A 10,248-nucleotide genomic window follows, 5' to 3' on the forward strand; every position below is an offset into this window, starting at 1 on the left:
CTGTTGGCTGCTCACCTTCTCCCCAAACTGTGCTGCCTGGTGCAGTAGTCTGGGAGCTGACCTTATCTGTGAAGACTAATGTGAAAAAGGTATTGAGCGCTCCAGCCTGTTCTGCATCCTCTGTCACAAGGTTGCCTCCCCCATTCAGTAAAGGACCCACACTTTCCCTGATCCTCCTTTTGCTCCCGACATACTTGTAGAAACCCTTCTTGTTACAACTCACATCCCTTGCTAGCTGCAACTCTAGTTGCACTTTGGCCTTCCTGACTTCATTCTTGCATGCCCAAGCAATACTCTTATACTCGTCCCTAGTTGTTTGTCCAAGTTTCCACTTCTTATAAGCTCCCTTTTTGTGATTTAGCTTACTGAAGAGTTTCCTGCTAAGCCAAGTTGGTCTTCTGCCACACTTGCTAGTCTTCCTGCACGTCGGGTTGGTTTGTTCCTGCACTCTCAGTAAGACTTCTTTAAAGTACAGCCAGCTCTCCTGAACTCGTCTCCCCCTCAGACTGGCTTCCCAGGGGATCCTGCCCATCAGTTCCCTGAGTGAGTCTAAGTCTGCTTTTCTAAAGTCAAAGGTCCTTACTCGGCTGCTCTCCATCCTTCCTTTACTCAGGATCCTAAACTTAATCATCTTGTAGTTGCTGCTGCCTAAGTTGCCATCCACTACTACATGCCTCACCAATTCCTCCTGTTTGTGAGCAGCAGGTCAAGAAGAGCATGGCCCCTAGTTGGCTGCTCCAGCACTTGCACCAGGAAGTTGCCCCCAACACTCCCCAAAAATCCTCCTGGATTGCCTGTGCACAGCTGTAATGCCCTCCCAGCAGATATCAGGGGGATTGAAGTCCCCCATGAGAACCAGGGTCTGTGATCAGAAAACTTCCACTAGCTGTTTGAAGAAAGCTTCATCCACCACTTCCTCCTGGTCTCCCCTGGCAGTATCATTTGTGCCCACATGGATGAGCAGCATGGGGTAATAGTCAGAGGTCCGGATGAGTCTCGGTAACCCCTCTGTGACATCTCAGATCCGGGCTTCGGGCAAGCAGCAGACTTCCTCAGATAACAGGTCAGGTCAGCAGGTGGATCCCTCTGTCCCCTGCAGAAAGAAGTCTCCAACCACCATCATCCATCGCTTCTTCTTGGTGGCGCTGGTCTCAATCCTTCTCACTATCACATGTAGCACCCAGTGTGTGTGCTGTGCTCCCAAGTGTGTCAATCATGAGATAGGGAAGCTCCATAACCTACTGTCGTTGCAATACGAATTTGTGCTGGGCCTTAGCATCTTGCTCTGGATGTCCCCAAGACTCCCCATCCGGTTCAGCCTCCATGCATAAGGGAATCATTTCCCATGGGATATCCATGTAAAATATTGACTTGCCTTGTTTGATATGACTTTAGGAGTTAGTGCTGTGAGAATGACAATCTATTGCAAGAGAAGGGATGATGGGAAATCCTTGGGTCTCCCATCAACAGCCTTTCCAAGGGGAGGGAGACTATTGTGCAGAACAGATCTTGAAGATCTGGAACAAGGCCCAAAGCCTGCTGGGAAATGCAATCACAGGTGGAAACTCTAAAGACAGGGAGGAGTAAACAAAACCCTTGAAGACATAAATTATATTCCAAAGAAATTCCCAGGAGAGAAGCATTTGTAAAATGCTACTACAGCTGAGAAAGGCATTGGTCTTGTTCAGTGAGATAGGTTTATTTCCAGGACTATGATGTCGTAATGATTCGACATGTCCAATTCACCACCTACTTCCACCCAACAGATAAACAATTAATTAAGTCGCACCCCTGGACTAATCTGGAATATATATGAGCCACTGGGTGCTACTACTGACTAGGAAAGAAAAAACTTGAAGGCCAAATCCCCAAAGGGAATAAACCAGCATAGCTCCATTGCAGTCACTGGAGTGATGATGATGTACTTCCTGAGGGTCTAGACCAGTATAAAGCCTGGAAATAATAGTGGCCAAAGAGATGTTGGGGACTGGGTAGGCTGCTGTACTCTGTCACTCTGAAAAATACTTTCTAACAAAGTTATGACGGTTGCCAATTCCTGCTAACACTGCAGATGTGGAAGCTCTCCTGACTTCAATGTAGCTGCTCATGCAAGCTCTTTGTTGAGGTCCATTCCTCAAAGACAATCTCAACATAGGCTTAAGCACTGATGGAGATGTAGGAGAGAGAAGCTGTGGAAATGTCTTGCATTTGCTTTGCAAATCTGGACGCCTTCTTTAAAATGTATTCAGACAATACAAATGATCGCTTTAAAAATGCAAAGTGACATCAGAAGAATAAGCAGGAGACACATTATAAAACTAACAATCCAGGAAATGGAGATAGCTACATCTGAAATGCAGCACACAGAAGCAGAACAGGAACCAGTTACTGGAAACAAGATAAATGCAAATTAGAAATGAGGCACAATTTTTATCAATGATGATATTTAACCTTTGGAAGCAAGTCCCAAGGGAAATGCTGCTCCATTATTCTCCATCTCTCTATGCCTTCCAGGCAAAACTGGATGCTTTACAGGAAGAGATGCATTAGTTGAATGCAAGTTGCTGGACTCACTTCAGGATAACGAGGTGGAATTTAATGGCCTGTGGTGTACAAGTGGCCAGACTGGATGATTTATTGATCTTTTGCCCTCAAAATCTATGTATTTATATGTTGAGTCACTCACTGTCTTGGCTCTCTGCAAAACCATCTCTCAGCTCTCTCCAAACAAAGGAACCCCCTTGGGGCTTCCCATGATTTTCATTTCTTTTATCAGCCAGCAGCAGCCTTAAACTCAGGATTAGAAACCCGCTGAAATATTCTGATAATTTGGTACAATATTCCCAGGTTCTGATTTATTCAGATCTTTGCTGTTTAGTTTTGCCCATCTCTGACCGAACCACAACTTTTTCTGCTCTGTGCTTGCAGCTTTGGGCTGCCCCACAGGGAAAATCAGCATGTGCTGGGTGGATGAGAAAAGGTGAAGCCATCATTCAAAGAGATATGCAGAAATTGGTCAAATATATAACTAAAATTCTCTTTTAATGATTTGACCCTATACACACCAGAAAGCCTGAAGCCCTTGGTGCTCTGTAACCACCTTGAGAAGTGTTCAGAAAGAGGCCAGTGGCACAACTGGAAGGTGTGTCAGGATTCATCTCCTCTAGTAAGCAACAGTTGATCCTCTGGCTAATGGCGTATGTGTAAGAGGTCTAGTCAGGCTCCTGATGAATCCGCTTGTACAGAGTCCTATAACCACCACACCAAGACCTTCAATGCATATGCCCCGGCAAGAGCATGGAGAAGTGGAGGCTGCCCAAGATCTACCACCCCTCCTTTAGACCATTGAGACAGAATCCAAAGGCCAGACCAAGTTCAAATGTTCGGTGCCTTGATGGTTGTAGCTTCAGCCGGAAAGCAGCAAATAAGAACAGCTGCTAATTGCCAAATGCCTCAGCGAGGGCACATTTCTGTCAGGGTGATATCCCTTAGCCTTTCTTCAACCAAGGAGTATCCACAAGGTACTTCTCCTCTACATGCTGCCATAAGCCATTATGGCTCAGTTTTACCCTGGGAAGAATTCTCCTATAGCTCTGAACTGAGAGTCCATTCTCCAGTCAGCAAGTGGCCAGGTTTTTTATTCACTCAGTCGATTGAACTGAGACTTATGAACGCATTTTATAAACACTCTAATAATACATCCACTGGGATGACATCTATTCTCCTTTAATGAAACTCTTTTTCCTGGGCTGTGTATGCCAACACATGTACACAGACACGCACCCACATGTAAACAGAATCCAATATAAAACCACTGGAATCAATTGAAGCTTTGTTCCTGGCTTCAGCAGGCACAGGGTCAAACCCATCAAAAGGACTGGAAATATTAAAGCATTATTCCTTGCTAATGTTATATTTTGGGCTGTGATTTCAAAGTCCAGTCCTGATCCCCTCCATGACCCCTCCAGCCATGACTTAAGCCAGAGGTCAGCAACATTTTGGAGCAGGGGGCCACTTTTATGCCACACTAGGTCCAAGCATGGGCCACTTCCAACCTGGCCCATGCCAGGAGTCCCCTGCTGCAAAGCCCCCCACCATTGAAACAATATTGAGTTCCCCTACTACTAAAATGTAACAAAACCACCCCAATGCTGCAGGCCAGATAAAATGACTCCATGGTCCAAATTTGACCCATGAGCCATAGGTTAGCAGTAGAAATAACAGAAAATAGGACATGATTTACAAACAGGCTTCCTGTGTCCTGTTCACTTTCCAAGCCTTGCCATCTCAGTCTCTTGCAGGCACTAGAGCTGGAGAGTCCCACTAATGTCCTGGCATACCATGGATTATGGCTCATGCACTCTCCACATCACGCTATGTCCATCATATAGCGTGTTAGTAATGCAGATGAAGTCAGGAGGTATTGTACGAACTTTATCTTGATTCCTACTCCAGAATCCATGAGGTAGCCCTACTCTCCTTCAGAGGACAGTTTGAAACAATGCTCCCCAAACCTTTCCTCCGCATGACCCCATTTATGACCCCATTTCCCCAGCATGGCCCCTCACTTTCAACCCACAGCTCCCCACATCCCCAGGTGCCCCTCACTCCCCACCCACAGCCCCCCGGCCCTGCCACTGTCCCTCACTCCCTACCCACAGTTCCCCACTCCCCAGAAAACCTGTTTGTAACTCTTGCCCTGCTGGTGCCCGTCACTTGCAACCTGCAGCCCCCTGCCACCCCCAGCCTTGTCGAAGCGGGGCCCAAACTACAAGAGCTCCAGCTGCCACCTGTGGGATATGCTGGCTGCTGCGGCCAGAGCAGAGCACAGATCCCAGCTCCCCTGACCTGCCCCCTCTCCCCGTGGGTGGCACGGCTGAAGTGGAGCCCATGTGGGGGATGGAGGATGTGGGCTGCCCACTGTGGGCTCAGGGCTCCCTGCCATGCTGCCTTCTCCCTGGAGCCTCTGCAGCCCAGTGGGCAGGACCTGGTGCAGGAGGGAGCCCCATATGGGCCATGTCGCCATGGCAAGGTGCCCCCTGCCCATCTGGCAGCAGCAGCAATGCAGAGTTGTATTCCCTGCTGCTGCCAGGTGGGCAGGGGGCACCTCGCCATGGCGGCACAGCTGGCTTGGGGCTCCCAGCATTGGCACCAAGCCTCCCCACCCTGCTGTGCTGCAGAGGCCCCAAGGGGAGGGTAGCAGGGTGGGGAGCCCTAAGCACACAGTGGGCAACCTGTGTTCACCCCAATCCCACACATAAATCTAGAGGAGCACATGCTCCCCCCCCCCCCCCATGCTTCCCTCCCTGGGAACACACAACCCCATTTTTTATCTTTGCAACCCCAAGATTGGGAACCATTAGTTTAAAACACGTGTATGAGCCACCATGATATTTTCTCCCTCTAAAAATGGGTTCTTCTTACAAATGTCACACTTGAGATTCCCGTAAGAGACAGTTACCGACCGTGCAAAGTTTGTTGCAGTCTTTGAGAACCAAGAGGACACAAATCTCTTCCTACATCTCATCCTGCTCACTCGTCCACATCCTGATAACTCCTTTCCAACTATCCTCCTACCCCAGGCACAAAAGAACATCGCTGGAGAGAGCTCATTCTAGCTGCACAGCTCTAATAACAGGAGGGAAATGCAGACCATAAAGATATGGGCATTCATGCTCCCTGTGAGTGCAACATGGCTTGGAAAACTCTGCACAGCTGGAGATGAACAAGGCCCAACTGATGACAGAGACAGGCAATTTTGCTACTGTGCCCTTCCCTATGGACCATGACTGCGCAGCCAGCAAATGCTAGCATTTGGTTCTGAAGTTTACTACTGGAGAATTGCTACAGATCCCCCAAGAACAACACTGAAGGAGGTACTTAGCAATCTCTGCTTCACAAAGGAAGAATGAAACTGTAGTTGAGCTCATCAAGCTTAGGCTCCCCATCCCACTTCTATAGCTGCTGTGGAGTCTCGGCATAACCACGGACTCCTCTATGTCCTGGTGTCCAAGTTAAGCTCCTAAAGCACTTTTATCTAAGGTGCCAAGTAACAACAGGAGATGAACATCCTCTTCATTTTTCAACTATTTAGCGATGCAGTGCATGCTGATTCCTCCTTCATCTCCTCTAGGTGCTAATAAATGTGTCTTCCAGGACTCCGCTTAGATGGAACCTATTTATCTATAGAGAATATTTCCCATAACTTATGAAGGGTCTGTTCTGTGCTACTTTAACCTCCTTAGTATTGCTGGCCTGCCAGACTGTGCTCTATATAAAGGCAGAACATGTCTGTCCTGAGCTTGTTGGGGACTTTATAAGGTGCAGTTAATGGCCAATGTTCCTAGTAGAGAATAGAGGTGGGGGAAGGCACAAAGCTATAGTCACACTAAACAGCAGTTTCTAAGCTATGTCAGCAAACGCTCCAGTCTGCAGGCAGCCATGCAGAGGAAAAGCTGGAGACGATATTACTGGCTGAGAAACCATTCAAAATTTAGAGCCAGAGGATGAACAGCTAACAATGCACTGCGCCGTCCATCTGAAGCCTTCAAAGCACTCTGTGGACATGCACTCAGGCAGTCCTAGAACATCCCCAGCGGTCCATGTTATCTCCACTTTCCAGAGCAGGAAACTGAAGTACACAGAGATGAAACCCACTTGCTCAGCATCACCCAGCAGCAGAGTCCGAGTGTCCTGAATCCTGCCCTAGACCTTCCAGGGGGGTGCACACATTCCCTGGCAAACTCCTCCTGGACAGAGTTATCCCAGCAGGCAACTCCACAGAAACCAGGCAGCTTATCTCCTGCAAACAAAACACTACAAAACCAGGTAGCCTCATTACCCAAACCCCTGCCCCCAAGATAAAATCACAGTAGCTCTGATTTAGCTCCAAGAGGGGTATGCAAACCCCTTACTGCCTTACTGACCGGACGCAGTGGATGGGATTTTACCTCGGTTGGAGTGGCTCATGCTGGATGACAAGGACTTTTGCTTCTGACGCTTCACTGTCATCATCACCTGCTCCTGGACCCTCTGCTTTCCAGTGCCCCTAGTTTTCAGCTTGTGATCCGAGGGTAAGGCCAGTGTGGAACTAGCCTGGTCTTGGAAACACTCATAAGCCAGAGCTGTTTTCAGTGGGGAGTGAAGCATGGTGGCAAATAGAATTGGGGGGCTGAACTTCACTAGACTGCACTTCGGACAAGACAGCAGTAACAACTGGAGTTCTGGGTTTAATCTCAAGAAGTGCCCCTTGCCATGCGTCCCTGTGCCGCTGGCTTCTCAGTGCTCCTTCCCTGGGCTCCGCTCTGGCGTGTGAGCCGACACGCCCTCCGTCAGACTGGATATACAGCCCTGCCTGCACACACCCACTCTGCTGCAGCACTCGGAGCACAGCCTTCCCAGCGCAGGTGCTGCAGGGCAGGCAGGTTAAGTGCTGCCCTCGGCGTGACTGCGCTCTCCCAAACTCATCACATCAATGCAGCAGGCAATAGAGGAGGGAGAGCAGGGCGATGGGGTGGAAAAAGGCTGGGGCATGGGAGGAGAGAGGCAAGCAGGCTCAGGATGGCTTCCTCTTCAGCGATTCTTTCCAAGTCCCCTTTACAAATTTACAGCTGTTGCTTGTGATTAACCTAAACTACCCGGACATCTGCTGGGAGACGCAGACAGCAAGGTCCCATCGCTCACGCAGGTTTCTAACTTGTGTACAGGACCTCCACCTGACACAGGAGGTGTATGGTCCCACTAGGGGGAATGCCATACTGGATCTGGTATTGGCAACGGGAGATGACATGATAGGGGACCTCCAAATCGGTAGCTATCTGGGAGACAGTGATCACCTTATGATAGAATTCAACATAAGACGGCGAGTGGGTAAGGTAACTAGTAGGGTGAAAGTGCTAGACTTTAGGAAAGCTGATCTCATTGCACTCAGGCGATTAGTCAAGGAAGCACTGCAGAGTAGGAGTTTTGAAGGGATGGGTGTCCAAGAAGGGTGGCTGTGCCTAAAGGAAACGATCCTTTGGGCACAAAGCAAGACGATCCCCGAGCGAGGCAAAAGAGGGAAAGGGGCCAGGAGGCTTCCATGGCTGACCAGAGAAATCCAGGGCAGCCTAAGGGCCAAAAGGGGAGCACATAAAAAGTGGAAACAGGGTGAGATCACTAAAGATGAATATACCTCCTCTGCTCGTGCTTGTAGGGAGGCAGTTAGACGGGCCAAAGCTACCATGGAGCTGAGGATGGCAACCCAAGTAAAGGACAACAAGAAATTGTTTTTTAGATACATAGGGAGTAAAAGGAAGGCCCAGGGAAGAATAGGACCCCTGCTAAATGGGCAGAAGCAATTGGTGACAGATAGAGGGGACAAGGCTGAACTCCTCAACGAGTTCTTTGCCTCAGTGTTCCTAAGTGAGGGGCACGACAAGTCTCTCACTGGGGTTGTAGAGAGGCAGCAGCAAGGCGCCAGACTTCCATACGTAGATCCTGAGGTGGTGCACAGTCACTTGGAAGAACTGGATGCCTTTAAGTCGGCAGGCCCGGATGGGCTCCATCCGAGGGTGCTTAAGGCACTGGCCGACGTCATTGCAGAGCCACTGGCGGGAATATTCGAATGCTCGTGGCGCACGGGCCAAGTCCCGGAGGACTGGAAAAGGGCTAACGTGGTCCCCATTTTCAAAAAGGGGAGGAAGGAGGACCCGGGCAACTATAGGCCGGTCAGTCTCACCTCCATCCTTGGTAAAGTATTTGAAAAAATTATCAAGGCTCACATTTCTGAGAGCCCGGCAGGACAAATTATGCTGAGGGGAAACCAGCATGGGTTTGTGGCGGGCAGATCGTGCCTGACCAACCTAGTCTCTTTCTATGACCAGGTTACGAAACGCCTGGACACAGGAGGAGGGGTGGATGTCGTATACCTGGACTTCAGGAAGGCCTTCGATACGGTATCCCACCCCATACTGGTGAGCAAATTAAGAGGCTGTGATGTGGATGACTGCACAGTCCGGTGGGTGGCGAATTGGCTAGAGGGTCGCACCCAGAGAGTCGTGGTAGATGGGTCGGTCTCGACCTGGAAGGGTGTGGGCAGTGGGGTCCCGCAGGGTTCGGTCCTTGGACCGATACTCTTTAATGTCTTCATCAGCGACTTGGACGTGGGAGTGAAATGTACTCTGTCCAAGTTTGCAGATGACACAAAGCTATGGGGAGAAGTGGACACGCCGGAGGGCAGGGAACAGCTGCAGGCAGACCTGGATAGGCTGGACAAGTGGGCAGAAACCAACAGGATGCAGTTCAACAAGGAGAAATGCAAAGTGCTGCACCTAGGGAGGAAAAATGTCCAGCACACCTACAGCCTAGGGAATGACCTGCTGGGTGGCACAGAGGTGGAAAGGGATCTTGGAGTCCTAGTGGACTCCAAGTTGAACATGAGCCGGCAGTGTGACGAAGCCATCAGAAAAGCCAATGGCACTTTATCGTGCATCAGCAGATGCATGACAAATAGGTCCAGGGAGGTGATACTTCCCCTCTATAGGGCATTGGTCAGACCGCAGTTGGAGTACTGCGTGCAATTCTGGGCGCCACACTTCAAGAAGGATGCGGATAACCTGGAGAGGGTACAGCGAAGGGCAACTCGTATGGTCAAGGGCCTGCAGACCAAGCCCTACGAGGAGAGACTAGAGAAACTGGACCTTTTCAGCCTCCGCAAGAGAAGGTTGAGAGGCGACCTTGTGGCTGCCTATAAGTTCATCACGGGGGCACAGAAGGGAATTGGTGAGGATTTATTCACCAAGGCGCCCCCGGGGGTTACAAGAAATAATGGCCACAAGCTAGCAGAGAGCAGATTCAGACTGGACATTAGGAAGAACTTCTTCACAGTTCGAGTGGCCAGGGTCTGGAACGGGCTCCCAAGGGAGGTGGTGCTCTCCCCTACCCTGGGGGTCTTCAAGAGGAGGTTAGATAAGCATCTAGCTGGGGTCATTTAGACCCAGCACTCTTTCCTGCTTATGCAGGGGGTCGGACTTGATGATCTATTGAGGTCCCTTCCGACCCTAACATCTATGAATCTATGAATCTACTAAGTAGGAATCCCTACTCTAACGGCCAGATCCTCCCCAGCAATGATCCTTCCTCACCCCCAGCATGACCCCCAGCAATGACCCTTCCTCACCAGCCAGCTCACTCTGCCTTTTCTTTTGATTTTTTTTTCCCCCATAGGTAAGCTGGATCAAAATCCAGTACCAGTGTCAGGGACTCAGG

At 49.7% G+C, this 10,248-nt stretch overlaps 1 protein-coding gene across 2 annotated transcripts in view; it reads right to left on the reverse strand.

Annotated features, from left to right (window-relative positions):
- The window catches only part of PKP1 (plakophilin 1), a 55,800-nt gene extending 48,479 nt beyond the window's left edge, over window positions 1-7,321 (reverse strand). For both annotated transcript variants that reach the window (XM_019492603.2, XM_006262119.4), the window contains exon 1: window positions 6,951-7,321. In XM_019492603.2, coding sequence (XP_019348148.1) covers window positions 6,951-7,149 — 199 coding nt within the window. In that variant the 5' untranslated portion in view covers window positions 7,150-7,321. The remainder of the gene's footprint in view (window positions 1-6,950) is intronic.
- Between the last annotated feature and the right edge of the window lie 2,927 nt (window positions 7,322-10,248).

This window comes from Alligator mississippiensis, chromosome 14 (genome assembly GCF_030867095.1).
Source record: "Alligator mississippiensis isolate rAllMis1 chromosome 14, rAllMis1, whole genome shotgun sequence".
NCBI lineage: Eukaryota > Metazoa > Chordata > Crocodylia > Alligatoridae > Alligator > Alligator mississippiensis.